This window comes from Sinohyriopsis cumingii, chromosome 6 (assembly GCF_028554795.1).
Source record: "Sinohyriopsis cumingii isolate HCF-2022 chromosome 6, ASM2855479v2, whole genome shotgun sequence".
In the NCBI taxonomy this organism is placed as follows: Eukaryota; Metazoa; Mollusca; class Bivalvia; order Unionida; family Unionidae; genus Sinohyriopsis; species Sinohyriopsis cumingii.
In genome coordinates, this window is record NC_142966.1 from 91,048,514 (window position 1) to 91,072,373 (window position 23,860).

A 23,860-nucleotide genomic window follows, 5' to 3' on the forward strand; every position below is an offset into this window, starting at 1 on the left:
AACATTAACTGATATACAGAGGTATAAAATGTCTATAAAATAATGCACAACAATGAAAGTTGATGTACTCATTTTGCAAAAGTGCGGTTAAATCTTCATAAACAGGGAACACAATGAGGGTTGGGGATTGGACATAACTAAAAAACATTCCTTACAGTGTAAACATGCTCCATCCCCTCACGTCGCAAAAAAATAAACTACAAAATACAGTAGTTCACTATTTTTGCTCCTTGCAAAACTTACCCTTTTCTCTTACTTATAATTACGTATAATTTTCAAAGTAATCTGATTTGTTTATAGACCTGTATCATTGTAAATAATAACATCTGACAATATGTCCAGAATGTTTACAGACTGTATTCTGTTCAGAGAAGTGAAATTGTGTATGAAATGCAACATACATGTATAGAAAGAAAACGGATATGATGGGTCATCAGAACAGTTATCATTTAAGAATAGAAAAGAAAAAAAAAACAACACCAGGAACAGTTTTAACGGATGATCTCTGTACGTTTTCGGGCACTTCATAAATGTCCCACTAATTACTTAGAGTTTTCCAGACGTTTGTGACAGGACGAAAAGGTGTATGTCAGAATTTAAAAAACATGTACGTAGTTTGGCAGGCATGACTCTTTGGTGTACGAGGATGATTACGCTGGCAAGTTCTAAACACGATGAAATTAATACATGTTCTGTGCAAGTGGTGACGTGTTTTTTTTTGTTGTTGAAAAAGGTGTAGGACTCGAACGACATATTTGGAACACTGAGATGTTGGAGCAGCAGGTACATGAAGGCAGCTGAGGAATCCAAAAAGCAGTGTTGAAGGTGGAGAAGTTTGTTTTCTTGTTTTCTTTACATACTTCAGTCAGAAATAAAGAGCTATTTCTTCGAACATGGCAATTCAGTTTAACATAACAAGGTGTACTATGTCTATAGAACTGCTGAGGAACAGTACCCGGTGGAATTATGGTGTTGCTGACGATGTCTCTGTTGATAATTACTATGAGGAAAAACAGGACGACAACTGTGGAGATTCCTTTTAGATGAACCATCATTTTCAACATCGTATATTTCTGTCTTGACCGTGAATTCCTGAAGATAAATATTATAACTTGTATAAATACCCATTTTTGATAGAATTGTTACATTATTTTGGATGTATAAGACTTGTGAACCTTGGTGTGAAAAGAATTACAATTTTCGTTATCGAGTCGCATACATCTATTGTCAGATGAAACCAATGTAAGAGTCTATATTATTTGCACACCCTCTTGTTGGTGTGACCCTCCCCCCATCCAATTTAAAAAAAAAATTGTCAAGGATATATATAAAATGCACAAACGTAGACATTAATTAAACAATTTGTCATTTTTAACCAGATTGTCGTCAGGGGGTCCTGAACACCTTAAGTTTGTTGACGTTTGAAACCAGTGGAAATTTCTTTAGTAATACGGTCGTCATATTGGCATGGGAGAGTCTAATTTTGCAAGCAAAAAATGTAATATCGTTCAGCATATTTGATACAATATGCACAATGCCTTAAATTTAGGAGTTAAATCTCTTTGGACACATGTATACAAGAGCTCCTCCTTTTTATTTCCTAAAATTGTTATTATAGAAATATTGAAAACTAGACATTGCAAATATTGGATGCAGACAATATATTTCTTTTTACCGAAAGGGACTGTTCTAGAAACCAGAAAAGTCAGTGAAAAGTCTATTTGGTTGTTTGACACTCCGGTAATTTAACAGGTTTGGAACCTCTGGCGACAATCAGGGTAGAAATTATAAATTAAAGAATAAAATGACTAATTTTTTGCATTGCGTTATATCCTTAATGTATTTCGTGTCTAAAATCGGTAGAGGGATACAAACAACCGGGAGGGTAAGCACATATTATAGAAATCATGGCACTAATTATATGGAAGAGTTATAACTAGTCTAGTAATGGGTGGGATCAAATCGATTGTATATAATAGTAAGCGTTTAGTACCGAGACGTTTTACCCTAGTTGTAACTAGAAAAGATAGAGACCGTGTTTATTTATGGAATTTTAGTCCTTTTCCAGATTTAACTGTAGAAAAATAACCTAATTACTAAAATTAACACTTGATTCTTTGGTGTGGAATTGAAAACACATATTTCAAAGATATGTAAATCAAGCAAATGCAGCGTCCATATGGTTTTCTCCGCACACAAAGATAAATATAGGTGTGATCATGAATATCTAGAATTTAAAGTTAATGAATTTTAACATCATTGTGTTTAATAGGTTTACTATACTGAGCACCGTGTGTTGTATATTTAGCACATGACAAAATGATGCTGAGTACCGTGTGTTCTATAGTTAGCACATGACAAAATGATACTGAGTACCGTGAGTTCTGTAGTTAGCACATGACAAAATGATGCTGAGTATCGTGAGTTCTATAGTTAGCACATAACAAAATGATGCTGAGTATCGTGAGTTCTATAGTTAGCACATGACAAAATGATGCTGAGTATCGTGAGTTCTGTAGTTAGCACATGACAAAATGATGCTGAGTATCGTGAGTTCTATAGTTAGCACAGACAAAATAATGAAAAACTGGTCAAGAATTACGATCTGAATGACCTTTATATCATTGTGAGGTCCTGACGCAATATTCCACATGTGTTATATCAAAGTTATATGACTAAATTAAGAAACTTCGTTGTAATGGCTCAATATAAAATTTTGATGTAAGATTAATTCATGAAAAAGCTAGTCAAGTGTTTTAATCTGAATGACATTCGGACACATTAAAATTGCCTTTATACCACGTGTAAGTGATGATGTGATATTGCACATGTGTAATATCAAAGTTATATGATTGATTTATGACATACCCTTTTAACGACGTCATATGATACACGATACAAGTTTTGGCTGCAGTATTAGATCAAGATGTACAGCTCACTTCGCTTTAAACTATGAACAGGTAAGACTAATAGTGAAACTAAACACTTACAAAACGAATTCGATAATCAATACGAAAGTAAATCCTCGTAACCAAATTTTATACTTGATGAAAAAAAAAAAACAGTCATTCATGAACTGGACAGTAAAATGAGTCCTACATTTTGCACATGTTACGTATGATGACATATGCTAAAGGACTTATTTCTCTCTCTCTCTCTCTCACACACACACACACGAAAAAAAGTGGCATTTGATGCAGTGAAGAAACATTATAACTAGATCTTAACAGCCAAGAATAAAACTATTGTAAAGTTAAATATCAGTGATAATGGGATTCATGATCATACCCTCGTTCTAAAATGGAAAGTGTCATACCGAGGGGCTATATAGTGAGGAACCTTTCTTTATACATACATACATACATACATACATAGCAATCACCATATTTATGCAGAATATAAGATTCATTGCCTACGTTAAGATGTTTATATCTGGTGGGGGCACGAATCAACTTCCGTCTCCTCTTTGAGTCTATCACATGTCCAAATATTCTGATAATTTAGACAAGTTATACTATGTTACTCGGATGACTACCAATATCATTTACACTCTGTCCGAAATAAACATGGCACACGCCATATATATACTCAGCTGGCCATATTACAGTTAATCCGATGCAAGTTGGCCCACCCGTACTTTTGACTAAATGATTAACCCGATCTGCCATTCGTCGTTTAACAAAATTTGCCTATTCACCCGCGTCTACCAAAACTATCCACATTATCTTTCTTGTTTTCTTGTCTTGTTTCCTATTTACTGTAGCGAAAGAAAACCATCACGTTCAAGAAGCGCCGAGAATAATTGGAAGGAGATGGCATCCTTTGCTACAGTAATACAATTATGATAAGTAACATGTTGAATTTTCCTAATGCATATTTACAAATGCGGATCTAATACTCTGTGCAAACATGATCTGAACTAGACGAACTCGGTCTTTATTTCTTTTCTGGTACCACCACCAGTAATATCAGAAAAAAAAGCGGAGATTTACTTGTTGGTCTAGACCTGAACCTGCTTGTAATTGATAGCAGCACACATTAATACTTAGTAACAAAGAACTTCAATCGATTGATCATTCTTGCAACGAAGTAGGTCATAACTGTATCGAGGACCAATGTGTTTTATTGGTGATTTATAAATGGAACATTACATTATTGTACTGAGCTGTGAAATATTTCACAGCTCAATAACAAGTGGAACGGGAAAAAAAAAAACAACCCCCATGTGAACACGATACGCTGTTGCATAAAACGAGATGTTCAAGCCAACAGAAAATACATAGATGTTCAAAAAATTAAATAAAGAATAGCAATAATTGCACGTGTTTAATAATACTGATACCTTTACAATACATGTTGTTACCTACATGTCAAGCACAAAAAAACTAACAATAAAAAACGACAAAACAAACAACAAAAACAAAAACAAACAAATATAAAAAAGAACTCTTATGATAAAAGGATAATGCGTCAGCTAATAACATCCCTTTGATCAAATTAACACTTGATCGTTTCCACGCGTAATACTTCTACAATTTTATACGCAACCGTGTTAACAAACGATCCCAATTTGCGGCAATCATCAGACACCAGACATTCATTTAATAATATAAGTCATATAAGTCACATACATTTTCAGTTGTGAGTTGTACGAAACAATGGAATAGAAGACATGTGTGATCATGTTGCCAGAAAGGGTTTGCATGTTTATTCTGTGACGGCGGCTTCTAACCCGTTTTCTACATTAAGGTAACCCATGGCCACCATAAACAACATACCAGATCAATAGTTTTTACGGTGTAAGAAAAGGGTTAAACAAATTTTAAATTTCGTGCTAGATATGGCTGTTACCAATTGCCGGTATGTGTCTAAAGTGTACGCAGGTTTGTTTCGGAAAGATTTGCATGCAGAAACATTGCACACTTTAATGAACAGGTGACATCAGATCCACATTTCGTCCATCAGAATCAACACAGATTGGGGGCTTTGATTTATCGGACTAGCGACGACCATGTTTACAAGTTATATTAATTAAGCGAAACCATATTTTCGTTCGATAAAAATCTTTCATAGTTCCATCTACAAGAAGTATTTAAAGCTAATCATGTACTTTTAGTTACATTTAATGATGCTGTCCTGAAAATTTATGGATAGGATAAAACTGGCGTTGCTGTGTGAAATGAACAGTAGCAAAATGTATGAAGTTATTACGTGCTAAAGTACAAAATATAAGTATGTGTATGATTATTTCGTTGCTACGATTATTATTTTCCAAAACAATGCATAGTTTTGGACTTCATGGCTCAGTGGTTAGTGTGCCGCGTTCGCGACCGAGAGGATGACTGAATCCTACCATTGGATGAATCCTAGTCGGTTACCGTCTTTTGTTTTAGTATAAACCATTTATTCCATTTACGTCGTCGTTACGTATTCTATCTGTGCTGCTGTGTCGTAAAATACCAAACCAAATCTACCGATGGTAACTCATTAAGACCTTTAAATAATATACATTTATTTACACCAGATACACATCAACCCATAAGTTCTCCTCAGTAGCGTACTAACGGAGGCGCGAGGGGGTGGGGTGCAGGAGGTCTTGGGACGCCAAAATACTGATAAAAATTAAATTGCAGGAAAATAGTTGGCGGGACCATCATCGTCACCCCGGTCGCAATTCACCTTAATTGCACTATTTCTCTTTTTTTACGGGAAGGGATATCAATTTTAAAATCTGTTCGCTGGATTAAAACAATATGCACAACGTTCTCCATTTCAAGACAATTAAAAAGAAAAAATGTGAGTGTGAAAGTCAATAAAGCATTTATTTTCTACACCTATCAAAGCCTGAAACTTGGTACTGGCGAACAAATCCTACCGGTAATTTTGACCCACTTCGTGCACCATACGTTTTCACCCGTAGTTCATTGATTGTGTACTTGAATGAACAAAGTCTCTCAGAGCTTAGCCACGGCATGATGGCTTTATTACATGACTTGACCATGAAGTCGGTGTCTACAAACGATGGGGATGAGCATAATGGCTGATTTATTTATGTGAGTATAAACAGTTGTTGTCACTTTACAAACCCTCGGTTTGCGTTAATTTTGCTTGGAGTTTGACGGCACTGTAACACATAAGGGTTAGATAGTACAACGCAAGCCCTAATAGTTGCCGAACTGGCCTTGCAGAATGATACAAAACCCTTCCGATTACGAGTCCAACGCCTTAAAATTTGTGTACCCATTTGGTTAGTACACCAATATATTTTGAAAAGACAAGCCAGGGGAATTATTTACATGGTTTTGTTTATTTGTAGAACTTGGTTTTGCTCCCTTTCCTCTGCGACGCCCCGCCAGGGCTTTCTATGTCTCCGACCAAACAGACTAAGAGTAGATTATTGTAACTACAGTAGATTATTGTAATTACATATTGAAATATTGCATCTGCTGCCTCAAGTAAAAGCAAGTTTGCTTTTCGTTTCAAACACTTCAAAACCGTTATTTTCAAACAACCCCCATAAGTGTACGTTAGAGCACATACCCAGGTATCTTCTCACTATAGTTTCCTTGTACATGTATTCTAACAAATGTGGTGTTAGCTGTTACAGGTGAGTAACCTCAACTTTACAACTAGAGGTCAGTTCAAGACATTAGGATTTTTTGGACGGCTATAATATTGTGAAGTTTTAGAATTGAACAATGTTAAATTGCTTGTTCTAGTGGCAGTTGATTCAATGTTGTTACCTGTTTGTAATCATGATTAATAATTAATTAAAGTGTACGTTTCTGCTCTGCTGATGTGAAGGCATGTGGCTCAGATACGTGGTGTAAATAGATTACCAAGATTACCAAAAAAGGAACGTACCCCACGAGCACCCCCATAAAAATAACAGCGGTCCAGTTTATATACTCCTCTCTATGGGCAGTATTTACGTATATTCAGTTCATTATAGAGCATTATAATTGTTTAGACATCACTCCAAGTAAATCAGAGAGCTCTACGCTTGAATTAGAGAACTCTTTATATCAATTAGAGACCTCTCTATTTCCGTATTGTCATCGGTTAATAATTGTTGCTGTATAAAGTTGATTTGTAAACTTCTCTAATTCGATAGAAAATCTCTACAAATGAATAAGAGCGGTAATTAATTAAATTGTTGAGCTCTCTAATATAATTAAAGACCTTTTCATTAACATTGGTTCATTAACATTGGTTAGCACTGTAGTTATACGTTGTCTTTAACTGATTGTACATGCATTCACAGTAAGTTTAGGCTGTGTTGAGTGTACATGCATTCATAGTAGGTTTAGGCTGTGTCGAGTGTACATGCATTCATAGTAGGTTTAGGCTGTGTTGAGTGTACACGCATTCATAGTAGGTTTATGCTGTGTTGAGTGTACATGCATTCATAGTAGGTTTAGGCTGTGTTGAGTGTACATGCATTCATAGTAGGTTTATGCTGTGTTGAGTGTACATGCATTCATAATAGGTTTATGCTGTGTTGATTGTACATGCATTCATAGTAGGTTTATGCTGTGTTGAGTGTACATGCATTCATAATAGGTTTAGGCTGTGTTGATTGTACATGCATTCATAATAGGTTTAGGCTGTGTTGATTGTACATGCATTCATAGTAGGTTTATGCTGTGTTGAGTGTACATGCATTCATAATAGGTTTAGGCTGTGTTGATTGTACATGCATTCATAATAGGTTTAGGCTGTGTTGATTGTACATGCATTCATAGTAGGTTTGTGCTTTTTCTAAAAACAAACTAGCTGCACAACAAGAAAGAAACCAGGAGTCGAATACTGCAGATACGTTTCGTCTTGTGCCTGAAACTGAACGAAGTCAGCAACTTTAATAGATTTAGTTGTAAGTGGCTCGGGATATCATACAAGGTCAGCAGCACTTTAGACCAATCACAGTGGTCTAAAGTTTCTCAAATATTGTAAGAGAATATCGGGCCACTGAATATGTATTGACTTTCAAAATTTCCGAGCTGCACTATAGTTAAATATTAAAATCAAGTAACAGATCGTTATCACCGAACACTATCTTCATTTGTAAATTTCTGGACCATAGACAAGTTCATTAATTAAAAAAAAATTGGAACAGGTTGAAAGTTATCAAAACGTAAATAATGTTACAAAACTGCATTGTTTCGAATTCAACAATTTTCTTAGCAGTTAAAGAAATATTCTCCAGTTTAACATGAAGGCAACACTATCGGCATCAAGAGATATTTGTTATAAGATTCGACGGAATAAAAGTGTGATCAAATCTAGTTGTGTTTAAGAAGAACACAGAAGCGAATACAATTATTGATATTGGATTTTAAATATGAAAATATTTTTGAATTCTTTAGAAATGTTTAAAATTTACAAATTACTTTCGCGTTAAGATGGTTATAAAGGTGCGGTAAGATGGTTATAAAGGTGCTGTAAGATGGTTATAAAGGTGCAGCAAGATGGTTATAAAGGTGCTGTAAGATGGTTATAAAGGTGCGGTAAGATGGTTATAAAGGTGCTGTAAGATGGTTATAAAGGTGCTGTAAGATGGTTATAAAGGTGCGGTAAGATGGTTATAAAGGTGCGGTAAGATGGTTATAAAGGTGCTGTAAGATGGTTATAAAGGTGCAGTAAAATGGTTATGAAGGTGCAGTAAGATGGTTATAAAGGTGCGTTAAGATGATTATAAAGGTGCTGTAAGATGGTTATAAAGGTGCGGTCAGATGGTCATAAAGCAATCTAATTAAAATCAGATCTACACCACTGTCATTGGAGATGTGATTTTAATCAGATTGGTTTTAACGGTGCAGTGAGATGGTTATAAAGGTGCAGTAAGATGGTTATAAAGGTGCGGTAAGATGGTTATAAAGGTGCGGTAAGATGGTTATAAAGGTGCAGTAAGATGGTTATAAAGGTGCGGTAAGAGGAAGCTATAAAATACATATTAAAGCGGGGAAATACATTTATACATGTTTAGTTACATTCTGAGTTTAACTTTAAGAGCTCGTAAAGTTTACGAAATAAATTAAGCCAATTTTACATAATATATACAGAATTCATTGAGAAAAAATGTAATTTTGAAGCAAAAGAACGTGGTTACTCCATTTACAAAGTAGCTGTTTTTGTCTCACCTGCATAAGCATGGTTAGATGTAGTGGTCACAGTGAAGGGGTGACAGCATCGATCTGCTGAAGTTTGTGTTAAAGTTTGTGAAAGTCACGTATCTTCTACATCAGTGGCTGCATTTAAGTGAACTTTTGGGATATATTCTTTGGTATCTAAAGTTTATGCTGTTATATGCTAGGAGTTTATAACATTAGAGTGAACAAGCTAAATTTTTGCAATGGCTGCATTCAACTGGAATTTTGGCATATCACCATATGTCTAAAGTTTACACCTTATTATGATGGGGATCCGGTCTCGTCCCTTACAGCTTAGTCTGTTAATTCATCTCCTATCCCCCAAAACCGTACTGAGACGGATGGGCGGTTTTGGGGGTTGATGTCACATATTCGTTAAATCGTACATTTTGGCACAAATACATTTTCCGCACGCATCAGTGTACATCTTAGACCTTTACCGGTGTTTCTCGCGACTCGAGTGTTGCGGTCTTAAGCAGAGAATATCCGATGCAGAAACCGTGTTGCGTCATCCTACACAGTATTCAAGTTTTGCGTTAAATTTGTTGAAAGTTACACGTATTCTACACCAGTGTCTGCATTCAGTAGGAAATTTAATAGAATATTACTAATTATATTCTACACCAGTGTCTGCATTCAACAGAAAATTTAACATAATATTACTAAGTATATTCTGCACCATTGTCTGCATTCAGTTGCAAAATTTAACGTAATATTATTATAACTGTAAACTTTAACAAATTAATATGCTACAAGTTCCAGTCTTGCTTGTCTTGCCTGCGTAAGCAGAATACTTGTTACATCATGGTGTACAATGTTTAAGTTTTGCATTAATTTGATTTAAAAATCACAGATCCTCCAGAATGTTGGGCGCATTCAACCGAGACTATTAGAACGAGGTTCATATAAATATCTCGGGACTTTTCTTATCAAGATATATTTCTCGTACACAGTTCTGTCAGTTGTAGTGGATGTATCAAGGCCCTTAAAATGGTCACATTTAGAATCTTTGCAGTTGTTGCCGATGTAACAACGCTTTTAAAAGGGTACGTTAAGAATCATTGCAGTTGTTGCGGGATGTAACAACGCCTTTTAAATGGGTACATTTTGAACTCCACCAAAGTTCTTAACAGAGTAACAAATCACCCGTTGCAGTAAATCGTTTCTATTGCATATTTTCAACTTTTAATACCATGTTGTCATAAATTCTTCGCTCCATACTATCTTGGTAAACAACAATCGAAATACTAGTTATATGAAACAGTTTTGCTTATCTTGCTTCAAACATACAGTCTGAATCATTTCATCTGTCTGTGTTTGGTGAAATGTTTGAACACCTAGCAGAACATATTTGGCTAATATTGTACACAAACTGACTAGGCTGGATTAAATAAAAAGTCCCAATCATCTCCTATCTTGCTGAGTCCTACAGTACTGAACACTAAGTTCTTAAATTTAAATCTACACTATTAAGGATTGAAACAATTCACAATAACTGCCAGAAATGGATGTGTAGTTAAAATGTCGTTCTCTAATGTCCACTGGTTTTTAAACTCCGTTTCTCTTTACTTTTTCCTCGACAAATGATTTAATGCACACACCTTTGCATACTTCAGTATACACTACTTTTTAAAAAATATAAACAGAATATATTTCAAACAATTTTTGTACCGAATAGAAATCTCATCTTAAAACAAGTAACCGAAAAGAAATTTTTTTTAAAAAAAATGCCGGATGCTCAGAAAAGTGGAGTATAAGAAAATATATGCCAAGATAACACAGCAGCAGCTAGACCAACAAGCAGATCTCCGCTTTTTTTTTCCTTCTGACATTACTGGTAGTGGAGACCAACCGGGCCAATTATGTGTGACTATCAAACGCTCGCTAAAATTAATAAATTTATTTTGACTGACCATGGTAAGTAAAATCCCTCTTCTTTTGACTGATGACATTAAATCCCTCGGAACACTAAATTTTTAAGTATTAGTCCCCGTCAGAACAGAACATCAGTGCATCTGTCATTTACGAACCTTTTTTAAATTGCTGACGCATGCGTGGAAGGCAACATCATCCCCAAAGCAAGAATAACGACACGACTTAACTACAGTTCTGTTGCAAGCATCAGTCAGTTCCTTGTGATACAGGCCTGTCTGGAAAGTTTCTAAGCTTTATTCAGATTGGCAATGATTTAATACTGAATGTATGACACTTGTGGAATAATGTATAACTTTTGCGAGCCTTGGCGAGTTTAATAAATTTAAAATTAAATCATTACCCATTTTATGTTCTCTTTATCACGTAGTTTTTTATTTAGAGTGGAAAGAAAGAGAATGAATATCATAATTTTCGGCATTTCATTCTGACGTAGCACCTTTCAATTCTTGCGCGTGAAAAAATAGTCCCAGACAACAGCTGTAGCAGTATTGAACAGTTTTCTAACAAATAACATTTAGGGGTATGCTTTTTTATATATGAAAAACAACCAAAATACAAATAACAATTACAAGAGTAATTGTCCTTCTAATCAATATAACATTTGTCACGAACAGGATATTTTTTTCAAAACTGGATATCAGCTGGAAGTTCATATTTGCTGTTACATAATTCAATTGTTTAGGTCTGCTGGGTTAGTGGAAAGTACCATATACATAAATTTGTATGTGGTTGTTCAAAACGTTTCCACCGAAAAGTGTACTTATTCCATCATAAACATTCACCATAGATGCAGTATTGGATTTGGCAGAAGAAATAACATTCCGTTTGTTGGATATTTCTCTGTAGGGAATATTACTGGATGCAGAAACTGTTGTCTGGCCTTGACTATCATATCGTGCACTACCATTAGTACTAGCAACTTCCCGTCCTTCTCGTACAGATTGTATGAATCCAGAAGTTACCCATATATTGTCTACTCATAACGATTTACGTCCAAATAATATCTGATACGATTTGAGAATATACTATAGTACAAGTTACGTGGGTCATGTATGCGCATTTACTCATTTTAAATTAAATATAAATTGTTCTTTTAAAATCTAACACTAATTTTCTTTAACCAAAGTTTATTAAATCCTGATTATTGAATGCTCTGCACCTTAACTAACCAGGAAACTTCCAGACGAAAATTATCTATCGTTATGGATTTTTTTTTTACAATGGTGGCCATGTACTAAACTTGGGTTGAAATAAGAGCGCGTCGAGTAGAATCGTCATAATCGAGGATGGTACGAATTCGTTTATCAATATGCGTAGATTCTTTTATGACATCACAGCGCGCGACATTCAATCCGGATGGTACTGGATAACACTTGTAGGTTCATTTTGTCCAAAATGTCTACGTACTTTAACACTGATTTTTGCCGTAATGCACCTATCGGGTCGTTTGAATAATTGATCTTTCAAAGGAATATGGATGTATACGAATCCAAATGAAGCGAATACTTGCCACTTAAATGTATGTAAATTCTAATTCTAAAACATGGCACCCATTACTGAAATAGTCGGTGTTGAATGCCTATATGACCCGTGTTACTTATACTATCAGTAGACAAAATATATTAGATCGGTACCTCGACAGAACAATTGAAGTGGTGTGTGTGTGTGTGTGGTATTTAGATTTTCAACGTCATATCGCTACGATGTATGCAGTGTGACAGTTTATAGTGATGTGTACGTGGCCACCGGAGCGGTGCTAGTGAAGTGGTAAAATTGGCAATGGTCATTATCTCAATAGCATACTGATCTATGATAGTTTTGCTACATTCTTGAATAATATCAGATGTTACAAAATTTGATACTGGAGATATATTCCAACTCTCATTGTTACAATGATACGAGGGGCGTGATAGATGGTCACACCTCACACACACACACACCCACCCCCTGCAAAAATGTAATCGTAGTCCAAGGGACGACAAGTAAAGGAACAAAAGTCTTGAGATACAATTAATGTGTGATGATAATGTATGAATGTTAACTGCCGAGAAATACATATATTGACCGATGTAAGATGTGATGAGAAGTACATATATTGACCGATGTAAGATGTGATGAGAAGTACATATAATGACCGATGTAAGACTTGATAAGAAAATTGCACCTCTTCTTTTTTACGTTTGACGTCAGAATGTGAGTATTTATAACAAATTTAATTTGAATTGTGACATTTTGTTATGAATTGTCAATCCATAAGAATTCAATTATATAATCTCTATAGTAACAATATACGCCAGCTGTATAATACTTCGCTATATTCCCAGCGTTCACACATTCTATACCCTTTAATTCAGTCTAATTATATACTAAATATATCTGTTATAAAACTATTTTATGCTGGTAATATTTGGATGGTTGGTAATCTTATTGGTAATATTTCAGGACTCTTTTTACCTTCTTTATTTTTTTAAATGTGGATGGGAAGTCACGTTCGTTTAATATGAATGAAAATCTGATGATAGTTAGACGATAAAAATAACATAGTTGACTTACATCTAGTTTATTTTATTCGGGGATCTTTTACTGAATTTGTTTTTTATAAGCTTACTTTTTGGAGATGTAATATATTTATTTTTAGCTTTTCCTCTAATTTTACAATGTGTTTCTTCGCTCACCCCACTGATTGGATTTTCTGTCAGTGTGCTTGCTACGATAGTGTTTTCTGTGTAAACAGGATATGACGACAGGGGCTAGCTTCTGTCGACATAAATTTTCATCAAAACACTTGCACCTCACAGGGGTTCCCGAATTTGAAATACCCGCCACAAACATAAAACCTTGTGCTTTGTTTCACATAGGGTCTGGAGAAGCTAACCCTAATCAAAAGCTGGAGGTGGTCGACCGCTCCGGTGGCCTAGTGGTTTGAGCGTCCGCCTTGGATGCAGGAGGTTGTGGGTTCGATCCTCAACCGAGTCATACCAAACACTTATAAAAATGGTACTAACAGCTGCCTCGCTTAGCGCTCAGCATTAAGAGGTTAGTGTTAGGACTGGTCGGCCTGGTGTCAGGATAATGTGACTGGGTGGGACATCATGCTGCATGTATGTGCCATGATGTCCCAGTGATAGACATCACTATAAACTGACACGCTGCAGACATCGTTGCGATATGGCTGAAAAATTGTTAAAGTTACGTTAAAAATCCAAATCACACACACACACACACACAAGTGTACTCTACTTGCAAGTGGTTGTAAGCACTTACGTGTATGTAAATGAACATGAGTTATTTAAGTACACTACGTTTTATTAAAGCGTCTCCAGGTTGATCGTTAAGATACGTAAAATTAACTAGGGTATACTCGAGTTAAAATGTATACATTCGGAACACTTTGCATGCGAGTGATTTTGTGCCTTTTTATTCTTAAATAGCGAAGGTAAAGGGGGATTTTGTTTTGTTTTCGTTTGTTTTAAATTATAGGATAGAAGAGCAAAATACATCATTTCAAATTGAAGGCAAGTGATTGATAAGTTGTCAGTGTGTAACCTTAGATGTACCTGGGAAAAACAAGAAGATAAATTTCATTCGAAGGTCAGTGAAAAAATGTAACTGACCACCCGAAGCGAGCAGAATCATAACTTGAGCATCATCTTCTTGTATGCTCTTTTAAAACGGAATATTATATCGAAAAGATCATTTGAATCGGTATATCTGACTTTTGTACGTAGAAAGGACCTTAATATTTTATGTATAAGTAAAAACGTAAACGTTGGATTTTCTGCGCATGCCTTGTTTAAGTTTACAAAGCTTCATCTGAATTCATTCATATTTTAAATCGTTATGGTCCTGGCGCTTTTTTCTAATATATGCTTGTCGGGGGGGGGGGGGAGGGGGGGGAAGAAAAAAGAAAACGTGATGAAAAGTAAAACGAATAATAGAGTACTGTTCCCATGTGGATGTGTTGGATGTTTTGTAATCAACAACTTAATCATCATTACCTCTGCAAAGTGTTCAGGGCAGGAGTTATAAGTATAACATAAGCTATCTATCATATCTTGTCTAATCTCATCTCATCTCATCTTATCCATTCATCTATCAAGTGGCGTCACTAGGGGTGCGGACCGCACCAGGTGAGACTATCGGAGGGGTTGACACCAAAATGACATTACTAAGGATTTTGTATGGTCTGTTATGGAAGGAGGTCCATGATGGGGACACCATGAATTACCGCACTGGGTGACACCAAGCCTACTGGCGCCACTGCATCTATCCTTGCACATTCATGCATGCATCCATCCATTCATTTATCCATCCATGTGCTCAGAGTTTGCCGAATAATGTTTCGTTGAGGAAATACGATTGTTGGTGGTTTTAACAACACTTTAACACATTATTGGCTAGTTGAATTTTATTCAAGCAACTTTAGTTCGTAATTGACAATATATTGAAACGTTCTATGTAAATATTTTTAGCTATGCACGCGCGTGTGACGGGACATTTATAAATCATTCAGGATCGACTTTGTGCACTTGGATAGGATAGCTTTATAATATTATATAGCACAAGTAGATTACGTTATCTTTCTTTGTGCATGTTCGTCCAAAATGTACAAGCTTCCTTGTCAACCTTTTTTGTTATTTATCTATGAAACTAAATACCATATTCCCATACATTTTGTCAGGTTGAGGAAGAAATAAGTAATGGCTGTGTCAGTTGTTATAATTCTATTTCGGAATACCTCTCTTTAGCCTGTCATATTCTATTTTTGACTTGGTGCGATGAAGACCAAATTAGTTAATATCGGTTGCAAGTGAATGAGCGAAATTTACGTACGTTTTACGTAGTCTAAGTTCCCGCTGACCCTTCCATCCCCATTTTAGATATTTTTTAATACTTTTGTTGAGAAACTCGGAATAGGTTAACACAATGTATTAGGCTTGTGTTACTTCAGTCCCGGTCTTCTCTTACATTAGTGTTGGGGTGTAAAGGCCCTCATAGTATGCTAGGTCCAGGGGATTACGTTGTCACAAGTTACCTTCGGTAAATGTGCTTGATACTATTCAGTTCCCCAACAAATAATGATGACGAGAGAGAGAGTCCTTTCTTGTTGTCATTACCTTCTCTCACATTAACAAATCTCGTTCAGAGAGCCAACTACCTGCTTTAAGTTTGCTCCCACCTTATATTTGTAACTTAAAATGTACTTGTCTTGATTCACCTTGTTAGATAATTTTAAAATACATTTCCTTCTACGAAATTGCTTATGTGGGAGGGGGTTGGGGTTCGAGGGATATTTTATATAGGCTCACATCGACTGAACTGTTGTCTGCGTCCAGAGTAACTTAAGGACAGATTTATAGACGTGTATGAGTTTGTACAATTATTCAACTGTTAGAAATTATTGTCGTTCATTTTGATTTAGCATAGTAGATAACGAATTGCGTCATATACTTCGTCTACAGTGGCTTATTTCAGCATGGCTTCCAGTTAATGTCAACCTCCTGTCTTTCAGACGCTTGTGGACACTCTTCTAGATTGAACCAGATAACAATGAGCAGACAGAGTAGAATAAGAGTGTGTGTATTTGCGTGTGGCGCACTGATTCTGACATGGATTTGGTTTGAAGTGTACCAAGACCATCCTTTACTGGAGCTAAGAATACCAAGAGAATATGATCTGAGTACATACAAGCCATTTTCTGTCTCCGAGTCCCTAAAACTTGTAACTAATGGAACTCCAAAAATAGAAACTATTCTCCACCAATATTGGATTGACCAGTATATTCCCGCTGCTGCAGAGCCATACATCAACTCATTGATGATGAATCACAAGGGATGGAAATACGTTCTATGGACCGCGGCTAGCACACAGTTATTGCTTAGGACCCGATATCCAGGACTCACCTCCATGTTTGATTTATATGCCCAGGAAGAGAAGGGTTCTTATGCTTTGCGGTACATTGTGTTGTACGAATTTGGAGGAGCGTATGTTGACTTAGGATTGAAAAGCCTGCGGCCACTTGACCCCCTCTTCAGTACCTATTCCTGCATTCTGGCAAGAGTTCTGCCAGAGATCCCTTCACTCCTTTATAACTTTGACTTTCTTCTGTCCAACGATTTCATCGCCTGTCGTAAAGGACATCCTTTCATGAAAGTTCTTGTGGACAATCTTCCCGTTTTTTCTGAAATGGCCAAATCGGCCGATGCCAGTGGACCCAATTACATGACTCTTGTGTTCACGGACTTTATGGACATCGGACAGTACAATTTCACTAGTGTTCAAGATATGGACCTGGTTCTGGCGCCAGCTGAATATTTCTTTCCGACCATTCAGCATGAAGAGATAGAATTATTACTAAGGATCTGCGAAGCATTTAAGAAACTTTCGTTTTTACGACAAAGAGCTTGTGTATCATTGTCCAAACATGGATTAAAGAGGACACCTTCTCGATTTGCATTCACCCACCATTATAGATAAGGCATCTTAATATATATTAGTATTCTAAGTCACTCTATCAATATCGATGCTTATAATGAATTAAAGAAATTATGTCATTAGATACAATTTTTTTTTACATTGGAACAAGAGAAAAAAATATTCGGACATATATGGTTTTTGTCCTCAGCCTTTTCGAAGAAAAGCGGGATACATATATGATATTCGTATGTCCGTCCGCCACACTTTCCCTGCCCCTCTATAACTTTAAAGCCACACGAAATTAAGGGATAAGACTTGGCATATTTGCACATCGTCACTAGAAGGTGTGTCCTCTCTTCATTGTCAGTGCTCAGTATGTTTCGTTTTCATAACAATTTACCTTTTGCTCTGTAACTTTTAAGGCATTTGAAATTCAGGTAATAGTTTAATTTGCATGCACACAATCGCATTATCTTATGTAGCATATCACACGAGGGATCTGTCTTCAAGGTCACAGCTAAGTATTTTATGTTTTCCGTCACTTCCCTTTCCACTCTTTAACTTTCGAGATTATTCGAGATTATGCGTTGCAACTGTCATATGTTGAATTTATTTTGTTACACCTTCCTTTCAACCATATTATTTTAGAGCCATTTCAAATGATCGGATGAAACTTTGTATGACAGTACACAATAACTAAAATGTGTGTCGCCTATCATGTATGTTCAGGGTCACAGCTCAATAGTTTAAGTTTCAGTCACATTTGCCTTTCGGTTTCTTAAATTACCGTTATTGAAGATACATGAAGTTTTGTTTACGTAATTATTATATGCTTATTTTTGTATCCGTTAACGTGACAATGTCAAAATAGCGCAGTATTTTTCGATACTGCACGGCTTAATATTGCACGATACGTGTGTCTAAAATAGTATTGTGTATTAAAAACTACTTTGATTGTTGCAGACGCATTAGCTTCTTGGTTAATTGGATTTTTTTGGTGACTAAACCAAACAAGCTGTTTCGTCTAATTGAAAGTAGAGATGATAAATTTAATTCACCGAGTCACAAATGAAACTTTCAAACAAGTAATAAATGAATGCGATATTCGTAATGTCCAGAGCAAACGTGAAATATGCAGTATCGAAAAGTCCAGTCTGATCATTTCGAGTTATTTAAAAGAAATCTTCGTAACTTTTCGAAAACAGAATGGTTCAGACTACGACCAGTGCTCCCAAGGGTCTATAACAATAGAATAGAAAAGCAAAGAGCTATCGCATATCTATCAGATAGTTGCCATTTGTTTGCAAGTCAGTCGTAACACTAAATTCGAGAAGAAAATGGAATTGTGGGTTTTGTAAGAAAACTAAGAGCCTCAGATCAAATAAGCCAAGAAGACGAAGTCATATTTCCGCTTGCTGTCACACGGTAGCTGCTTTGCAAATTTCCCCGTTTCGGTTTGTTGATACAATGTTTTGGATGTAGGCTAGCGATAGAAGCCATACAGATCATATACTTAGTTGGGGTCCTTCCAGCTGAAAGCATGCAAGTGACACGGCATAAGCAAATGTTTTTTTTTATAGCTGGTAATAAGAATGTCAATAAATATGCTTACACTTTGCATCTTGAATTTCCCCAGAAAGTATTTTGTTTGTTCTGCAAATCCGAATTAATTGCTCATGTGAATGGTTCCAAAACTTTATATACGCACCGCAAAATTGTACTATAATTTCGACTACGTTTACAGAAATGACATTCTTCGTACTGCACTCAAAACGAAACGAATGTGATATTCCATGGCGTCTTTTTTATTATTTGAAAACAATTAATATGTTTCACACATTATGACTCCAAACAATCAGTGACAAAACAGAAACAGGGGTTCGGTTGATTTAGTGCCAGTCCACTGCGCAAATCACATGTGCATCGTACAGAATTGAATCGGCTATAAAACAACAAATCCAGCCCATCACAAGCAGACAAGCAAATTTGAACTGGATCAACTGAAACACAAAATACATCCATTCCAAATCAACTGGCAAAGTTGTTTCAATGCGCATTCACTCACAATATGACTCAAAATTTCATTTTTAAGTAGACCAAAACAAGAATTTTTTAAAAACTAATATCGAACGCGCGACCGACGAAGTTCAACGGACACTCGACGGTTCTATGTGTGCATTAATATTGTTACTGCGTATTGATGAATCTACGATTGAATGTTTATTCTGGAATACAGCATAAATTCAGTTACTTTGTTTCTTGTAGTGTATTCTTTTTATTATAAAGCCTAAGGTAGAAAAACAAAATGAGTATATAATAAAAAGGTTACTCTATTTGTATGGAAAAATATGACTCGCTTGTCCGGACTAATACTATGCCCCCAAAGTCGTGCAGTATTACTTCCAAATACTCGTTCATTACATATGCAGTAAGCTATAAATATTGTGACGAGAAGACGAGTTGCATTGCACGTTTTCAGGTATTGTGCTCGATGTCGGTGTCATAGCATGATGTTTTAAAGTGATTCTTACAGGGGTTTTCCCGGGTATTTACTCCCACTGCTATACTGACCGCCATATGGACATAGAACACAATTAATTTTACTATATGTTCTCTACATTTGTTTCTCAGTACTGACCTTTCCACTGTGTGACAATCAATGCAAATCATATGTTAATCTAAAATGCCTTCAAAGATGACTTCACGGTGAAGTTCTTGTCAAATGTTGACCTGCTCTTTTTTGAGATGCTGGACTGTCAACATAGCAGCATATAAACAACACAGATTTCACTTCCGGATCATCACCAAGGCCTTATTACTCACTGTGCACTGTCGCCGAAATACACACAGACAACAACACCCTGAGCTCATATTATCAAGAATAAACAGTTACCTTTAAATCCCTACCAAAAATGCATACATAAAACTTCTATCACCACCAAAATGAGAGAGGAAAAAATGTTCTAAAAAATAGACTAGAACTACATTACTGGACTGGAAGTATTAATTGTGAGCTAATTCCATATATAACTTGTTGAATAATACTCCTTGTATGCACCCAGGTTTATTGAAATAGCAGTGACAACCTGGGCAGATAGGTATGACGTGAGGACAAATTGAATTAAAAATATCACCCTCTGCTCCAAACGGAGTTATAAAATTGTATAATGTTATATAGAGTTACATCTGACGAGGCGAGGGTGTATTTATGTATGCACAATCCTGGTTATAGTACAGAGTAAGCGTTAGGTGTCCCCAGAAAGTATATCAAGCAAAGATAAAGGTAAAATTCTTAAAAGAAAGATTATTTTTCTTATAAAGCTCAATTTTAAAAATAACTTACTCAGCCGGAACAGCATCACCTCACTCGTCTGTGTGGAAAAGATTGCCTCGATTAGTTCTCTCTTGGTGTCGGGAGTAAAAACAATTACCTGGAATCATGACACTTAGTGATGGGGTTTATATTGACCAGTGTAACTATTGATGGATAAACTACTAATCTGAATGGCTATTATGGTTAGGTATAATAGATGTGGCTAAATGACATGTTACATTTTGCACACGTCTGTTTATGTTAGCAGAAGAGTTCCAGTGGATGATGCCGTAATGAAAGAAGAGTATTTATATTACCACGTAGAAAAGTCAGGACCTGCCTTTAGGCAAAATTATGGTAATGGATGAGTTGTTTCTCCGCAGTACCTGTACTTTGATAAGTTACATTATAAAAATGTAAAGGTACAACCACCACCACCAAAAAAAGAAAGAAAAAGAAAGCGAAACCTTAAATTTGAAAAGGGGCCAACAGTTTGTTCTTATGATCCCTTCCGATCATTTTAGTTTTAATTTATTTCTACATAATAAATAATGCTAACAGCGGCTACTGGATTACTGAACGCATCGCAGAAGCGAACTATGCAATAGTCGATTACGCTCTTTTCAATGCATATTCCAACCCATCTCTACCCCCACCAACATCCCCACCGATACCCACCTCCTCCATTCAGGCAGGGGCCTTAATGCAAGACCCGTCCCACATACCCTGATATACCTGCAGATATAAAATTTGCTTAGAAAATTTTTAAAAATATCGCTGTAATTAAAATTTGTGAAAACATGACCCTTTTCCACCATAGTGGCCATATAATGGCAGTTTCGTGATTTTTCAACCAACGGTTTATGGGAGGTGATGAGTGACACACCGATGAGGGTGTCATAGTATATCGAACGCTTTTTTGAAACGGTTTGGTGATAAATATAACTTTTACATATATGATTCTGAGAATTAAAACTTTTTGAATTAAAGTCTTAGTAGTACGTCAGGCGCATTAATAAGAGTGCTTATTATCAACAGTTGACCTGGAGTCAAAAGTCTAGAATCCTTTGTAATTTACCTTATTGTTCAGCTACATATATATATATATATATATATATATATATATATATATATATATATATATATATATATATATATATATATATATATATATATATATATATATATATATTATTGTTCAGCTACATATATATATATATATATATATATATATATATATATATATATATGAGATTTTAATCCTAAAGAGGCCTGATATATTTGATGAAAGTAACCGAAGTTTCAGCTTAAATAATGCAACTTTGAGGAACACTGGCAACATCGCCTACGAACATGCTCGATCCTGGTAAAGATTTATTTTTATCAGGTATGTGATTAATAGAAGATCACACTTAACGTTTGATAAACATCACATTTTCAAAAATAGTTAACAACATTATGCTTCTGCGTACATGTAAGCTATAGCCGCCATTATTTTCAATTCTAGTCATTGCTAATATAAAATCATCAAAACATACATACAAAACAATATCAGAATGATTTTTAAGTGGACTTATGTAAAAGTATTTGACTATTTCAGGAGACATAGTTCCAGTTGTGATAGCGAGGATGCCACGGCTGACTACAATTCGGTGCCAACGCGGTCGACTTCGAATTGGTGGAATTGTGATTTCACTGCTAATCATAGCACTGGTGTTGGTCGTTTGGATACACACAAACCCCAGTGTCAAAGCAAGTGTAGCTTTTGCACTCAGTGAGACCAGTATACGTCTTCCACAAAATGTGATATCAGATCTTCATCGGTATCCACCACTGAAGATAGTAGATCTCGAGGAGTTCCCTGAAGTAGGCCCCTGCAGAATTCAAAAGATAATTCACCAGACCTGGATCGACGAAAATATTCCGAAACAGTTCCAACCTTGGGTGTTTTCGTTTTATAAAAATCACCCCGAATTTATGTATACTTTCTGGACGGACAAGACAGCGCGGCAATTTATAAGCGATCGGTATCCATATTTAATTTCAACATACGATAACTATGGTGAAAACATTCGTCGTGCGGACGCCATGAGGTATATGATTCTGTACGAGTATGGCGGGGTTTATGCCGATCTGGATATGCATAGCTTAAACCCATTGGACCCAATTATGAGAAAATACTCTTGTTTTCTTGCACAGGAGCCACTGGAGCATCCCATGCTAGATGACAACTTGGACAAACTTGTAATCAATGCACTTATGGCATGTCGCAAACGGCACCCGTTTATGAAGATCCTGATAGATAGGCTTCCTCTTTTTTCTATAATGTCCTTTGTTTTAGACAGTACGGGGCCGCATTTTGTTAACTTGCATTACGAAATATATGTTGAACAACGCAAATATAGATCTGTTTTAGACGAAGACGGGGTTTATTTAGCGCCTCCAGAGTACTTTTTCCCAACCCTTGATCCGGACAAATATAGATTTTTTTTTAAACGCTGTGCTTCCTTTGACAGTCTAAAGGAGCGGCAGAAATTAGCTTGTGTTTCCTTGTACAGAAGAGGTCTGGACCGTAAACCTTTGCTGTATTCGTTCACAAACCATGTCTGGTTTCACACATACTTCACTTTTGACAGGACTAAAACTTTTAACGTCTTTAAAGAAATACCGTCATCGCATGTATATGTCAATGGTACCTTAAAACTAGTCAAATATCTTGTTAAATAATGTCACAAACTCTTGAATGTAGTTATCAATTTAAATTTATTTATGGAAGAGATAAATAATTTATCTTTCTCTCTATATCGCTCATGTGCGCACTAGGTAAAATTAATAATGTGAGGTGCTTGAGGACGATTATGCACAGAGATGGTTTTGAAATAATGAAATAAAGTTTTAGTGGAAAGCTACAGCAACTCAACACATTACAATAATGATAGTATTAGCCCGTGTAGCAACAGTAGTATTAGTTGGTTGGTGGTGGCGTTGATGGTTTTATTCTTTTTACTGTTGTTGTCATAGTCTTTGCTATTGTTATATATATATA

At 35.9% G+C, this 23,860-nt stretch overlaps 1 protein-coding gene and 1 long non-coding RNA gene across 4 annotated transcripts; one reads left to right on the forward strand and one right to left on the reverse strand.

Annotated features, from left to right (window-relative positions):
- Positions 1-337: 337 nt before the first annotated feature.
- LOC149797432 (uncharacterized) lies at positions 338-3,864 on the reverse strand. Its single transcript, XR_016421520.1, has 2 exons — positions 3,417-3,864; positions 338-1,092 (listed from the first exon to the last, which is right to left on the reverse strand). It is a non-coding gene; the product is annotated as an uncharacterized LOC149797432 (long non-coding RNA).
- Positions 3,865-5,923: 2,059 nt separating this feature from the next.
- Positions 5,924-23,860, forward strand: LOC149797433 (uncharacterized). 3 transcript variants are annotated; one of them, XM_089962229.1, is made up of 3 exons: positions 5,942-6,053; positions 14,565-14,675; positions 16,597-18,465. In XM_089962229.1, exon 3 carries the CDS (start codon positions 16,635-16,637, stop codon positions 17,559-17,561), a length of 927 nt encoding a protein of 308 aa, XP_089818355.1. In that variant the 5' UTR covers positions 5,942-6,053; positions 14,565-14,675; positions 16,597-16,634; the 3' UTR covers positions 17,562-18,465. The 3 variants fall into 3 exon arrangements, with proteins under 3 accessions (XP_089818354.1, XP_089818352.1, XP_089818355.1); XM_089962228.1 differs by lacking the exon at positions 14,565-14,675 and having other exon boundaries at positions 5,924-6,053; XM_089962226.1 differs by lacking the exons at positions 14,565-14,675; positions 16,597-18,465 and adding an exon at positions 22,415-23,860 and having other exon boundaries at positions 5,936-6,053.